At 49.7% G+C, this 15,725-nt stretch overlaps 1 protein-coding gene across 1 annotated transcript; it reads right to left on the reverse strand.

Annotated features, from left to right (window-relative positions):
* Nucleotides 1-10,130: 10,130 nt before the first annotated feature.
* FAM187B (family with sequence similarity 187 member B) lies at nt 10,131-14,140 on the reverse strand. The gene is made up of 2 exons (XM_050768801.1): nt 13,329-14,140; nt 10,131-10,543 (listed from the first exon to the last, which is right to left on the reverse strand). Exons 1-2 carry the CDS (start codon nt 14,045-14,047, stop codon nt 10,156-10,158), a joined length of 1,107 nt encoding a protein of 368 aa, XP_050624758.1. The 5' UTR covers nt 14,048-14,140; the 3' UTR covers nt 10,131-10,155.
* Nucleotides 14,141-15,725: the final 1,585 nt, after the last annotated feature.

The following is a 15,725-nucleotide window of genomic DNA, read 5'->3' on the forward strand; positions in this document are numbered from 1 at the left end:
ATCCTGGGCACCTCCCTCCATCTTACTTCATGAAGTTCTCTGAGGCTGACCTCACCCCCAACTCAGGGATGAGGCCCTGGGGGAGGCAGATGGGGACTCTGGACCCCCGCTGCCTGGGTTCAAGTCCCAGCTGCTCCGTAGGGGACCTCAGGCTTGTCTATGCTCTCAGTACCTCAATTTCCCCCTCTGTGAAATGAAGATAATGCCTCCTAGGGCCTACATCATAGAGCTGCTGGAAGGATTCAATGGATGTTGATCATGATCATGATCATGATTTCCTGATACTCAGAATAACGCCAGGCACAGACTATCCGCTCTGAATAACGGTTTGCTATTATTATTTTTCTGCTAGTGATAGTTAAGAGCAAGGACTCTAAAGCCAGCACAGTTGGGTTCAACACCCAGCTCCACCACTTGCAACCAATGTAACCTTAAACCTGGATATCATCTCTCTGTGTCAGAGGCATGTGAACCAGAACAACTCCATTTTAAATGGGGTTGGGTAAAATGAGGCGGCATTCCCAGACGGTTAGGCATTCTAACTCTTAGGATGACCAATAGGAGGTCAGCACAAGATACAGGTCATAAAGACCTTGCTGATAAAACAGGTTGCAGTAAAGAAGCTGGCCAAATCCCACCAAAACCAGAGTGACCTCTGTTTGTCCTCACTGCTACACTCCCATCAGCGCCATGACAGTTTACAAATACCATGGCAACATCAGGAAGTTACCGTATATGGTCTAAAAAGGGGAGACATGAATAATCCACCCCTTCTTTAGCGTAACATCAAGAAATAACCATAAAAATAGGCAACCAGTAGCCCTTGGGGCCGCTTTGTCTATTGAGTAGCCATTCTTTATTCCTTTACTTTCTTAATAAAGTTGCTTTCACTTTACTCTATGGAATTGCCCTGAAATTCTTTCTTGTGCTAGATCCAAGAACCCTCTCTTGGTGTCTGGATCTGGATCCCTTTCCTGTAATGTCTGTGCCTCAGTTCTTTCATCGGTCAAATGGGAGTGAGGATTATTTGTACCTTATAGGGTGTAATAAGGATAAAATAAGCAAACACCTGCCAAGTACTGAGACAAGAGCCTGGCACACAGTAAATACTCCAATGTTGTTGCTACCGTTGATGTTCTTATTACAAGGGGATGTGCTCACCCCCTATCAAGGTTGCTAAGCAGCCATGATGGAATCCTGGAGCTACTGAAGGACACCTCATCTCTTCATGGGAAGCATCTGCTTGAGGATTAAGGCGATGCAGAAAAAAAGTGGAGTAGAGAGATGGAGGAAGATGACTTTGGAGGACATTGTGTGAGCACCTGGATCTAACCGTGCCTGAAGCACAACTCAAACCCTGGACTCTCAATGTATTGGCTCTCCATTCCAAGACCCAATAAATTCCTTCTCAGCTTAGAATGCTTTGCTCAGATATCTGTTACTTCCAGGCAAATGTATTTTAATACAGAAAGCTCTTGGGGGCTCAAATAACAGAAAGGGAAGCTATGTGAGAAGCCGAAGGAAGCCAAGGAGAGGAACAGAAGTGATGCAGCTGGGTATGGTGACTCATGCCTGTCATCCCAGCTCTTTGAGAGGCTGAGGTGGGTGGATCACTTGAGGTCAGGAGTTCGAGACCAGCCTGGCCAACATGGTGAAACCCTAACTCTACTAAAAAAATACAAAAATTAGCCAGACGTGGTGGCATGCATGTGTAATCCCAGCTACTCAGAAGGCTTAGTCAGGAGAATCACTTGAACCTGGGAGGCGGAAGTTGCAGTGAGCCAGGATCATGCCATTGTACTTCAGTCTGGGTGACAGAGCAAGACTCCATCTCAAAAAAAAAAAAAAAAAGAAGTGATACAGCTAAAGACAGTAGGCCATGTGGAGGCCACGTGCATCATGGTTATAATCCAAGCTGTGTTACTGACAGCTTGTGGTAGGATGTTGCAGAATGGACACACTTCTTCATGCCTCCTTGAGTACATTCTTACAAGGTGACTTTGCCACTCTTCCCATCAAGGGATAGAGTCTATGTCTCCACCCCTTGAATCTGGGCTGACCTTGTAATTTGTTAAGGTCAATCAAACATGGTGAAAGTAATGCTGTGCTAGTTTCAAGCTTAGACTTCAAGAAACCTTGCTGCTTCCATGTCCTCTCTTAGTTGACCTTGCCATGACCTTATGAACATGACTGGGCTAGCCTGCTGGAGAATGAGAGGCTGGGGGCTCCCCAGCGAATTGTCATCCAGCCCTCTGAGACAGAGCCACCTAGCTATACAGTGCTGGCCACAGATGCATGAGTGAGCCCAGCCTACATTAACAACCTGCAAAATGGACAGATAAATCCATCAATGTTGTTTTAAGCCATTTTAGATGATTTCTTAGGCAACAGTAGAGAACTGCTTTGTCTGGTTTAACTCAACCTTGCCCAAGGGGCTTCCAAAACCCTGACCTCCAGGTCACATGACAAGGTGAGGCCTCTACGTCCCAGTCCCTGGTGATACTGTGCTAGTTCGGAGGCTGGGTTTCAAGGGGCCTTGCAACTTCCATTCACTTTCTTGGACTCCTGCCACCACCTTGTGGACACACCTGGGTTGGCCTGCTGGAGAATGAGAGACCAAATGGAGGAGAACCCAGTTGCTCCAGCTGATGACATCTGGTCCAGCCTACAGAGAGCCAACTATTGAGTTAGCCAAGATCAGCAGAGCCAACCCCAATTCACTGCTGCTGATCAGAGAAGCAAGAATGATCACAGCTGAAACCAGAACTGCCCAACTAATTTGTAGACTTGTAAGCAATAATGAATGCTTATTATTTAAATCTCTGACTTGGGGGATGTTTTGTTTTGCAGCCATAACTGATACACTAACCAATATACTTTGTAAACATAGGCAGATGAGCTCACATCTCTGGGCCGGAGTTCCTCTTGTGAAAAACAGGAACCATTTGGAATGGTCATGAGGATGTCATGAGCTCACGACCCTAAAACTCTTGGCACAGAGTCTGGCTGTCTTAGTCTGTCCAGGCTGCTATAATAAATTACCATAGCCTAGGTGGCTTCAACAACAAACATTTATTTCTCACAGTTCTGGAGGCTGGGAAGTCCAAGATCAAGGTGCCAGGTGAAGAGATGTCTGATGAGGGCTGCTCCCTGGTTTGCAGATGGCCATCTTCTTGCTGTGTCCTCACATGGCAGAGAGCAGAGAGAGAAAAAGCAAGTTCTTTGGTGTCTCTTATAGGAACACTAATCCTATCATGAGGGCTTCACCCTCATGACCTAATGATGTCACAAGGGCTCCCCACAACACTATGCCATTGGGGGCTAAGAGGTCAACATGCAAATTTCTGAGGGGACATGCAGTCCATAACACTAGCAGAGAGTGAGCACTCAATTTAAAAAGAGGTAAAATGAAAGGCAGACAGACAGTTGACTAACACCCTGCCCACCATGAATATTTTTGCCTTGTCCAGCCAGCTGTGGGTCATTTTATTTTTTTTATTTATTATTGTTTTTTTGAGTCTCGCTCTGTCACCCAGGCTGGAGTGCAGTGGCACAGTCTCCACTCACTGCAAGCTCCACCTCCTGGATTCAGGCCATTCTCCTGCCTCAGCCTCCCGAGTAGCTGGGACTACAGGTGCCCACCACCACACCCGGCTAAATTTTTGTATTTTTAGTAGAGATGGGGTTTCACCATGTTAGCCAGGATGGTCTCGATCTCCTGACCTCGTGATCCGCCCGCCTCAGCCTCCCAAAGTGCTGGGATTACAGGTGTGAGCCACGGCGCCTGGCCAGCTGTGGGTCATTTTAGTGTAGCTTCCCAATGGCCCATAGGTCCCTAGCCTCATATCACCAACACAGACACATTCCTTGGTGGCAGAACAAAACCCCTTGGGAATAAGTACCAAGACCTGGTAACCTGAGACCTACCTATTCAGAACAGGTAGCAGCACATTGTTGTAACAAGCTCTGGATTCAGTTAGACCTGGTTTATGATCCAATCTCTGCCACTTACCTGAGATGTGACATTGAGCAATCAATGCAACCATTCCGATCTTCCATTTTATCCCTGTCAAATAAGGATAATTGTATCTACCTCCCAGGATTCTTGCTCAATCATTTCTTCCGTCAGTTTAATATTTTTTTATTTTTATTTTTTTTAAACAGAGTCTCATTCTGTCACCCAGGCTGGAGTGCAATGGCACGATCTCAGCTCACTGCAACCTCTGCCTCCCAGGTTCAAGCAATTCTCGTGCCTCAGCCTACCAAGTAGCTGGGATTACAGGCATGAGCCACCACGCCCGGCCCTTCAGTTTACATTTATTGAGCTTTTATGTTGTTCCAGCTTTTTCAGAATCTGGGGATACAATGGAGAACAGCAATCGCAAATTCCTGACCTCATGGAGCTCTCAATTTGTAGCTTAAAGAAAAATACTAATTTGATAGTGAGAGAAACAAGTGAAAAATTGCAAAAGTGACAAGTGTTTTGAAAGGAGAATGTATCAGTCAGAATAGGCTGAGTTATGCTGTGGTAACAAACATCCCCAAAGTCTTAGCACCTTATAATAACAAAAGTTTACTTCTTATCTGTCACTTCTATTGTAGGTCAGTTTCACTTCTCCTTTTCAATCCAGGCTGGCAGAATGGCCTCCACCTCAAGAATTGTGGGCTCTGTGCAGAGTGAAAGAAAATCCTAGAGTATCTTTGCCCAGGCAATTAAGTGCTCTGGCCTAGAAGTGACTGTATTACTTCTGCCCACATTTCATTGGCCAGAGCTAGTTGCAAGGCCCCACACAACCATAAGGAGGACCAGAAGTGGCATCCTGTTGGATGGACCAGAAGTGGCACCCTGCTTGGAAGGGAGAGAGCCAAGGGGATTCAGGGAGCAGCACTAATGACCATTCTGAAAACATATATGTGATGGGAAGACTTCCATGAGGCAATGATACTTGAAGTATAAGAGCAGTTAACTAAGAGAAGGGGAAAATAAAAGTTTTCTAGGTTGGAGGGGGCAGCATGTAGTGCGAGTAATGAGTAGAAACAGCTTATTCAACCAGTTTGATTGGAGCTGGAAGGAGACATTGGGGCATGTGTGGTGCAAGGAAAAGGGAAAAGCGAGCAGCAGTCCATAGTGCAGTAAAGAGGTTTTCTTTTTGAGACAGAGTCTCACTCTGTTGGCCAGTCTGGAGTGCAATGACGTGATCTCGGCTCACTGCAACCTCCACCTCCTGGGTCCAAGCAATTCTCCTGCTTCAGCCTCCCAAGTAGCTGGGGTTACAGGCACCCACAACCATGCCTGGCTAATTTTTTTGTATTTTTAGTAGAGACAGGGTTTTACCATGCTGGCCAGGCTGGTCTCCAACTCCTGACCTCAGGTGATCCACCTGCCTCAGTCTCCCAAAGTGCTGAGATTACAAGCATGAGCCACTGCACCCTGCCTGTAAAGAGGTATTAATAGATGCCAATGATCTTCTTATGTCTGAACAAGAAACTGATAAGTATATACAAGTTTTAGGAATTCAGAGAAGTCCATATTACTCTCAGGTCAACAAATTATTTGTACAAGGAATCAAAATTACAGATTCTTTGTTGTTTGGTTAGAATTGCTTTCACAGGACATGGCCACAATTTCTGAATCCCTGTCTGGGCATTAATTGGCCAGATAGCCAACAATTTACCTCCTCTTCCTGGGCACACAGGCAGCCATGTTTCCCAATTTGCTTTGCAGTTGAGGAGGGGTCATGTGACTGCATTCTGGCCAATGAAATGTTCTGGCCAGTGGACAAAACAGATGACACTTCTAGGCCCAGTTCTACCCTTCATACTCAGTTCCATGTTCTCTCTGTCCATTGTGTGGTGACGTTGGAAGCCGGTACTTCAGATGGCAGCCTGCATTCCTGAGTTATCTGAATCACGTGAAAGAAAGCCACCTGAACTGTGACTACGATGTTGAAGCCATGCCCCAAAGAGTTAAAGAAATCAGTAACTAACAGAAATTCTTGAGTTTGCAGGATGGCAGATAAGAAACAACTTGTGGAAATGTGAACCACTCCCTCCACTTATGAGATAAAAGAACTGGCTGAAATGAATTGGAAACAATATGGCTAAGTGGAGTCTGTGCAGAACCAGCTTGCTGCAGTCACAACCCAAAGTTTCATACTAACTCCTCAAGTTTTCACATGGGACCCCCTAAGGAGGCATGAGAGAGAACTGTGCATGCCAGAGGACGTCCCAGACCTCTGCTTTGCTTCCACCAATCACTGGCTAATCCCAGAATCCACCCCCTGAACCTTTCCTGGTAAAATTACTGCCTTAAAGCCAGCATAGGGAGACAGATTTCAGTGGGACTCCTGTCTCCTTGGAAGTTAACCTGCTATACAAAGCTTTTATTTTCTCAAAAACCTACTGCCATAGTATTGGCTTGTTGTGCATCTGGCAGCAAGCCTCTTTTGCTTGATATCAGTGTAAGCGAGAAATAAACCTCTGTGTTTTATTCTGGAGTCTATTTATTGCTGCAGCAGAGCCTATCCTATACTGACTAATACAGAATAATAAATGAGACTCCTTCCATAGCAGTAGGATTTGCCAGGACTCTTTTTTTTTTTTTTTTTTTTTTGAGACAGAGACTTGCTGTGTTGCCCAGGCTGGAAAGCAGTGGTATGATCTTGGCTCACTGCAAACTCTGCCTCCTGGGTTCAAGCGATTCTCCTGCCTCAGCCTCCCCAATAGCAGGGATTACAGGCACACGCCACCACACCTGGATAATTCTTGTATTTTTAGTAGAGACAGGGTTTCACCATGCTGGCCAGGCTGGTCTCGAACTCCTGACCTCATGATCTGCCCACCTCGGCCTCTCAAAGTGCTGGAATTACAGACGTGAGCCACTGTGCCTGGCCTGCCAAGACAATTTTATGATGCAGAAAACATCTGTATTCAGGGTCGTCATGTGGAGTTGTACAGGTCGAGCACTGTCCAACGTGTCCAGCTAAGGGATGAGGGGAACCCATTCCATGCTCCACTCAGCAGGCCTTTATACAATTTGTTCTAAGGTGACATATAGGCTAGTGGCAGCTTTGTCTACATTTCTGCAGCTTTAGAAAAAAGGGAATATTTTCTCCTCTTCTTTCTCTGGCAGAATAGAAGAGTCATATAGCAAGGCTAAGTACTGGAATTGCATTTATAAGCAATTATTTTCCCCCAAAAAACATAGGCTTAAGAAGTTAAAAAATTACAGTAAGAAAAGCAATAGGGAAGAATAGAATGGTTAAAAATAGAATCTGGGGCATGTTTTGTCTTACGCTATACTCTGTGGTTCAGGGGAGGGTGGCAAGGCTGGGCCTGACCATGTCTCCTGCTTGGTGAGGAAAGTTTCTCATTGTACAGCTGGCCACATGCAAAGCAGCTGCTACTCCCTGCTGCAACCTGGGGGGCAACCCACCCTTACCTGTAAGAACCCCACCTTGTCAGAATCACTTATTATTATTATTATTTTGAGATGAAGTCTCTCTTTGTCAGCCAGGCTGGAGTGCAGTGGCACAATCTCGGCTCACTGCAACCTCTGCCTCCCAGGTTCGAGCAATTCTAATGCCTCAGCCTCCCAAGTAGCTGGAATTACAGCCCCGCCACCACGCCTGCCTAATTTTTGTATTTTTCCTAGAGATGGGTTTTCACTGTGTTGGCCAGGCTGGTCTCGAACTCCTGACCTCAGGAGAATCATCATTTTAAGTGGACATCAGGTCATGTCTCTCCACTGCTCAAATCCCTCACATGGCTCCCATTTCATCTCAAATAAAGCCCACAGCTACTACCCTGGCCTACAGGGTCCCACACACTCTGGGCTCTGATGACCTTGATTTTCTCTCCACAGTTGCCTTCCTGTCCTAATCAGCTCCATCCACCAAGTAGACACCCACCCCCAGAGCCTGTGCCTGCAACTGCTTGGGGTAGGCTGAATAACGCCTCCCAAAGACGTCACTCTAATCCCCAGCACCTGTGAATGTTACCCCTGGGGAGTGTGCCTTAGAGGGGTGAGGAAGCTGGGTGTTCCTGTTCCTGTCCCTCGAGGTTAAGGACTGCTCCTGGGGTGTCAACTGCCCAGCTTCCAGCCTGCTCCATGAGTGGCTCAGCAGGCTTCTGGAATGAGTTAGGAAGCCCCTGGCACCCACTGGAACCATGCCCATGACTGCTAAAGCTGCAGGGAACTTCCAGGACTTTCCAGGGATATGGGTGAGTGTATTTGTTGTCTGTTGCTGCAAAACAGATCGCCAGAAATTCAGTGACTTAAAACAACACACGTCTATGATCTCACAGTTTCTATGGATCAGGAGTTCAGGCACAGCTTAGCTGAGCCCTCCATCTGAGGTCTCAGAAGGCTGCTGTCAGACATGGATTGGGCTGCACTTTCATCTGGAGGCTCGACTGGGGATGAATCTACTTCTGAGTTCATCTGGGTTATTGGCAGAGTTCGTTTCCCTCTGGCTGTGTAACTGAAGGTCCTAGCCTTTCGCTTGCTCTCAACTGGGAACCTCCCTCAGGTCCTAGAGGCCACTTGCATCTCCTAGAGGCCACCCACAGCTCCCTACCGTGTGGACTTCCTCAATGTGGCTGCTTACTTCATCAAGCCAACAAGCCTCCCTCCCTCTGATCTGCTAACACAGAGTCATAGATAACATAAGGCAAGCTAGGGAGTGACAGCTCAACACCTTTACTGTGCGCTATTGGTTAGGTGCAAGGTCACAGGTCTGGTCCACACTGGAGGGGAGGGCATCATACAAGGCATGGACACCAGGAGGTGGGAAGTCACTGGGGTCACTTTAGGGGCTGCCCTGACAGCCTTGGAGCACTGGGGCACTGACAGCCTCTGCTATAGGTTGTGAGACTTCAGTGCTGTGCAGAACAAACCCCTGAGTGTGGAACCCGTGCTTGGCTCTCCCTGTCCCACCTCCAGCTCCCACGCAATGGGGGCTTCTATGGGTGCAGGCACTGGGGGGCTCCCTGGGAGCTGGGGTGGGCACTTCAGGTCTCCTTTCACCTTTCAACCACTGGCCCCTTCCCAAGCTCAGTGTGTGACCTCAGGTAGGTTGCTTGGAGCTTCTGAGTCTTGATGTTCTCAGCTGCAAGACACAGTTAACAGTAGCACCAGCCTCTTGGGTGATTGTGGGGACATAGCACTTATGAAGGGTTTGAGTTTTGACCACACCAGGAAGTCCCCAAATGTTTGCTATGATTATCATTATTATTGTCTACCTCTGGTTCCCAGGGAAGCCTCTTTAGTCCTCAGGGAACGCTGCCTCATTCTGCAGGAATCTTTGAACATCTGGGCACCACATGAAGCCTTAAGTGTTTTGGCAACAGTGTCTGGTACATGAGGGGTGAATCCAGCCCTGTCCTGGGGGCAGAGGTTCTGTTCTGGGAGAGTTTCATCTCTGTCCAGTCATGGCTTCACTGCACTATCAGGGCAATGAATTTTAATGGCATGAATTATTGTTCACTCTTGCACTCTGCTGAACAGTGTGTGATTTCTGGGAACAGCCAGGCCTGGTGATTCCTGCAGGTCAGCTGAGCCAGACCTGGCGCCTTGTACCAGCAGAAGGGCCTGTCTCCCCTTCCAAGGGCCTGAGGGGAGCCTGGAAAAGTGGTGTGTATCTGGTACTGCCTCTGACTTGGGGAGTGGTGGCTGGGCCTGAAGGCCTGGGCACAGTAGGGAGGGCGGGCAAGGGATGGGCAGGGAAAGACAGCAGGGCCCAGTGAGATCTGGGGAGCCTAGGGATGCCCTGCTCATATTCCCCATCTTGTTGGGGGAATGGGGTGAGTGAGGAGGCTATGAGTTACTACCCTTGGGGAGACACCCAAAGAATGGCCTCGTTCCATCTTTCCCTCCTTCTGAAGAACACAGGGCTTGGGCCAGGCAACCTGGTTTGAACTAGAATCCCCAGCCTCAGTTTCCTCATCTGTGGAATGGAAATTACTAATGAGTTAACAGAGCAGGACCTGACCCAGGGAAGAGCCCGGTCACCCTCGGCTATGGCCGCAGGTCTGTCCTGGTTCATGCAACTCAGAGCAGCGTGTGGGTGGGCACGGGGGCGGGAGCGACGGAAGGGGAGGCTGTGGCTAAGAGGGAACCGGAGGCTGGGTCCACTTGTGCATCGGGGGTTCGCTTTATTTCACCATCAGCACCTGTTTGCTTCTCTTGCCCGGGGAAGGGCGGATGAACTTGAGCAGCGCCCCCAGCAGGACCAGGACGGTGCCGACAAGCAGCACCAGCTTCAACCCCTTGAGCACGGAGTCCGCTCTGCCCGGCAGGGCCTTCCTTGCCTCCCGCCACTGGGCATCGTTCTCTCTCCACTGAGCCTCCAGCGTCTCCGGACTGGTGGCGGGGTTGAACTGGGCCACGAGCTCCTGCTGCACGAAGCACTTGTAGATGGCCGGCTGGAAGACCTGCAGCTGCCTGCCGCCGGTGGAGGGGTCCAGGAAGGTGGTGAAGTCCCGGCCGGAGAGCTGACTCTCCCACGTCAGGGGGGTGTCGTTGGCATGCCAGTAGACGGGCCTGCGAGGAGGACAAGGTCAGGTGCAGGGCCCAGGGAGAAAGGAGGGACCGACGTCTGAAGGGAGGTGGAGACAGTGGCCCCCTTCTCCCTGAGGAACAAAAAATAAAGCACCGCTCCGCCCCCCTCCTTGCCACTCCCCACGGAGCACTGTGCAGCCGTCGACAGTGGGGTGGGGGCTCCCAGGGCTCCACCCCTTACTGGCCCCATCCCTTACTGGCTCCACCCCTTACTGGCCCCATCCCTTACTGGCTCCACCCCTTACTGGCCCCACCCCTTACTGGCCTCACCCCTTACTGTCTGGGTGACCTGGGCAAATGCCTCAAGCTCTTTGAACTTCCATTTCCTCATCTAAAAATAAGAGTCTAGACTGGGCTTGGTGGCTCACACCTGTAATCCCAGCACTTTCGGAGGCAAAGGCAAGGAGGATGGCTTGAGCCCAGGAGTTCAGGACCAATCTGGACAACAAAGCAAGAACCCATGTCTGCAAAAATTTAAAAAATTAGCTGGACACGGTGGCATGCGCCTGTGGTCCCAGCTGCTCAGGAGGCTGAGGTGGGAGGATCACTTGAGCCCAAGAGGTTGAGGCTGCAGTGAGCCAGTCACAGCACTGCACTCCAGCCTGGGTGACAGAGCAAGACCCTGTCCCAAAAAAGAAAACGACAAACCAAAAAAATGGAGAGTAATGATTGTACCTCATAAGGTTATTTGGAGGACTTAGCAAGGGCACTCCTTTAATGATTTGTCCACCTGCCTTTGCCTGTCTGGTCTCATCTCCTTCACCCTCCCCTTCACTCACTCTGCTCAGCCACGCTGCTCTCCTAGATGTTCCTCTGATATGCTGGGCATAGCCTCCGCCCTGGTTGTTCCCTCTGTCCCTAGAGTTCCCTCACCTCCTTTCAGTCTGGGCTGAAATGGCAGCTTCTCAGAGGAACCTTCCCTGACCCCACCACTTTACACTTTTAACTTCCCCTATTCCCAGCATTCTTCCCTGCTCCGTCACCATCTGAAATACAATAGGTCGGGCACAGTGGCTCAGGTTTGTAACCCCTCCCTTTGGGAGGCTGGGTGTGAGGATCACTTGAATCCAGGAGTTTGGGCCCAGCCTGGGCAACAGAGTGAGACCTCATCTCTACAAAACTTAAAAACTTAGCCGAGCATAGTGGTGCATGCCTGTAGTCCCAGCTACTGTGGAGGCTGAGATGGGAGAATCACCTGAGCCTGGGGAATTGAGGCTGCAGTGAGCCGTGATCGCGCCACTGCACTCCAGCCAGGGTGACAGAGCAAGACCCTGTCTCTAATAATAATAAAAACAACAACAATAATAAAACTATGTATTTATGCACCACAAGGGCAGGAATCTCTGTTGGTTGTGTTCTTCACTGTTTCACAGGTCCCTAGAATGGAGCTTGGCATATAAATGTGCAGTGAACACGTGTTTAGTGGAGAATGAATCAGGCACTGACATACCCAGCGTGGTGGAAGAACGGAGAGGATACTCCACAGACAATATCATAAAAGCTTGCGTTCCCAGCTAGGTACATTGTGGAACTTCTTATTGGATGCTGTGGCAGGCACTTTACAGTCTTTAGTATCCTTAACACATCACAATGACCCCATGTGGCCGGGGGCTGGCAAGACCTCTGCACTGAGTTGGACAGCGGCCCCCCAAAACACATGTACTTCCCAGAACCTCAGAATGTAACCTTATTTGGAAATTGGATCATTGCAGCTATAATCAGTTGAGATGAGAGCATGTTGGAATAGGGTGGGCCCTCAATCCAATCTGAGCGGCGTCCTTTTAAGAAAAGGAGAAGAGAAACAGGGACACAGGCACCCAGGAAGAATGCCAAGTGATGATGGAGGCGGGCATTGGAGAGAAGCAGCCACAAGCCAGAGAAGACCGGGATCTCTGACTGCGTCCAGGAGCTACAAAAAGGGAGGATTCTGCCCAGCTCAGAGGGACTGAGAGGGAGTGTGGTTCTACTGACACCTTGGTTTCAGACTTACAGCCTCCAGAAGGGTGAGACAATGAATTTCTGGGTTGTTTTTGTTTTTTTGCATTTGTTTTTTGAGTCAGAGTTGTCTCCCACTGTTGCCCAGGCTGGAGTGCAGTGGTGTGATCTCGGCTCACTGCAACCTCCGGGTTCAAGTGATTCTCCTGCCTCAGCCTATCAAGTAGCTGGGATTACAGGCATGTGCCACCATACCTGGCTAATTTTTGTATTTCTAGTAGAGACGGGGTTTCACCATGTTGGCCAGGCTGGTCTCGAACTCCTGACCTTAGGTGATCCACCCGCCTCGGCCTCCCAAAGTGCTGGGATTACAGGCATGAGCCACTGCGCCCAGCCTGCATTTCTTATTAAGGGGCAGGTGGATTGGGGGAGAGGAGGGGAAGGGGGTATTTTCCAGGGACTCCTGGCAGGAAGCAAGATGAGTGTGAATTCTGGGAGGCAGGCCCTGATGGGAAGCCCCGGGGGGAACAGTCTCTCCTCCAGGGTCTCAATGACCTTCCCAGATGAGGCAGGGGCCTGTTGGAGTCCCTAAGCTTCCTGGGCTTCCCCCGTCACAGCCCCATCTGTCTGCCTGTGCTTTTCCCATTCCAATTCGCACTACCCTGGGCTGTGTCCCCCTTGGACTGTTTAAGACCAGGGCCTGGCACTGTCCTGATGACCACTATGGGGCTGACCTGCATAGAACGCCCCCTTGTCCCTCTGCACAAATTACCACCAAGGATCCCCAGACCGGAAGAACCTGGCTTGGGGCCAGAGGCAGGGATTCCATCACCTGTACATGGATCCTAAGGGACAGTCGAGCCACACAAATTCTGTCTCATCGAGCCTGAAGTTGTCAAAAATGACGTAATCCACCCTTAACTGTGTGTTATTGGTGCACCGGACGTGGCAGGCTTCCACCTGCAGCTCAGGCCGCAAGCGGCTAGACCACACCAGCATCTCTCCCAGATAGAGCCAGCAGGGCATGGCTTCCTTCAGAGGCTCCTCAATGTAGCAGTACCCCAGGCGTTTACGCTCGCCCGGCTCCTTACAGCGGTTGCAGTCCTGCCAGGGCTCCCACCGGGTAAAAATGAGCTCTTTGCTGCCCAGAGGCAGGGTCTCGTTCTGCAGGGGCCTCTGACCCAGGTCCTTGTGTGTTACATGCAGGGTGGAGATGTCCTGGAAGTCAATTTCATACTGCACCACTTGGCGGCCATTCTTATTCCAGCAGTGGTAGAGGCCCGTCTGGGAGGGCGATGGATCTTTAATGAGAAGGCTGCCCTCGGGCATTATTTCCATGTTGGAAATATTGGTGAGGCTGGCGAGCCTGCCCTTCTTGCCTTGTGTGAATAAGTAGTACCAGTGTGCCCCCGAGGAGTTGCAATACAGGAGAATGTCATTGCCGGAGAGTAGGGCCTGTTGGCACTGCTTACCACTGGGGCAGCTGATGGAAAAGTAGAACCCCAGCGCCGGGGCAGCAAAGTTGAGCAGCAGCCACAGCATGGGTGGCATGGTGGATTGGGGCTGGGGCAGTGGGCCGGTGCCACCCTGAACATTGTGAGGTCACCCATGAACTCTGGCCTCAGCCCTGGGCAGTGGGATGAACTGCAGCCACCACATGGGTGTGTGAGGTCACCATCTCCTTTTGTTTTATGACAAGCTGACAACACTATTTTTTCTTTTTTTTTTAGACAAGGACTCACTCTTTTACCCAGGCTGGAAGGCAGCGCTGCAATCACAGCTCACTACAGCCTCACACTCCTGTAATCAAGCAATCCTCTCACCTCAGCCTCCTGAGTAGCTGAGACTACAGGTGCATGCTAACCATGCCCGGCTAGTTTAAAATTTTTTCTGTAGAGACGGGGTCTTGTTATGTTGCCCAGGCTGGTCTCGAACTCCTGGCCTCAAGTCATCCTTCCACCTTGGCCCCCCAAAGTGCTGGGATTTCAGGCGTGAGCCACTGTGCCCCGCCAACCATATTTAATTTCTATTCCAAGCCCTCCATTTTGCTGGGAAAGGAGCAAACTTAATTTGTCTATTCAGAATTTTCTCTACTACCTGCCCCCCTTCCTTTCCCAGGGGTGAGACTACATTCCCAGGGATGGAACAAGAGCATGAACGTGTCACATGTGAACACTCAACACATACTTCCTGAACTCTTACTATGTTCTGGGCACACTTCTTAGCACTGGGGATAAAGCAGTAAACAAATCCTCTCTGGGTCTGGGCTTGGTGGCTCACGCCTGTAATCCCAGCACTTTGGGAGGCTGAGGTAGGCGGATCATCCGAGGTCAGGAGTTCAAGACCAGCCTGGCCAACATGGTGAAACCCCGTCTTTACTAAATAGCTGGGCATGGTGGTGGGCACCTGTAATCCCAGTTACTCGGGAGGCTGAGGCAGGAGAATCGCTTGAACCTGGGAGACAGAGATGCAGTAAGCCAAGATCGCACCACTGCACTCTGGCCTAGGTGACAAGAGTGAAACTCCGTCTCAAAAAAATAAAAAAAATTAAAAAAAAATTCTCTCTGGTTACGGTTCTGACCTCCTGCACCTCTCCCCCTACTCCCTACCCTCCAACCACACTGGCCTCCCACTGTTTCCTTGAATCTGTCAGGCAGGCAGAGGGGCTCTTGCCCCAGAACCATTGCACGTGCTGGTCCCCATCTCTTCCCTCAGCCATCTGCGTGACTCAATACATCTTCAACAAATATTTTTCTCAGTTACTCCCTTTCCTTCCATTCCATTTTCTAAACCCCTTCTCAGAGGGTGGCTCACACGTGTAATGCCAGCACTTGCCAGCACTTTGGGTGGCCAAGATGAGAGGATCACTTGAGGTCAGGAATTCGAGACCAGCCTGGCCAACACGGTGAAGCCCCATCTCTACTAAAAATACAAAAAAATTAGCCGGGCGTGGTGGTGGGCACCTGTAATCCCAGCTACTCGGGTGGCCGAGGCAGGAGAACAGCTTGAACCCAGGAGGCAGAGGTTGCAGTGAGTGCAGATTGCGCCACTGCACTCCAGCCTGGGTGACAGAGACCCTGCCTCAAAAATAAATAAATAAATAAATAAATAAATAAATAAATAAATAAAATTCATCTTCCAAACTTTTCCCAAAATAGAAAAAGATGGAACATTTCTATGAGACTTGCATCACCATATACCAAAACTTTATAAGGACATTTACAACAAA

This window comes from Macaca thibetana, chromosome 19, assembly GCF_024542745.1.
Source record: "Macaca thibetana thibetana isolate TM-01 chromosome 19, ASM2454274v1, whole genome shotgun sequence".
NCBI classification, from domain to species: Eukaryota; Metazoa; Chordata; class Mammalia; order Primates; family Cercopithecidae; genus Macaca; species Macaca thibetana.

Bases quoted from the DNA above. Each gene is read 5' to 3' on its own strand.
- FAM187B (XM_050768801.1), bottom strand. From the start codon at position 14,047: ATGCCACCCATGCTGTGGCTGCTGCTCAACTTTGCTGCCCCGGCGCTG. The intron at 10,544-13,328 runs GTGATGGAATCC...TCCTCCTCGCAG, and splicing joins CCCTTAGGATCCATGTACAG to GCCCGTCTACTGGCATGCCA.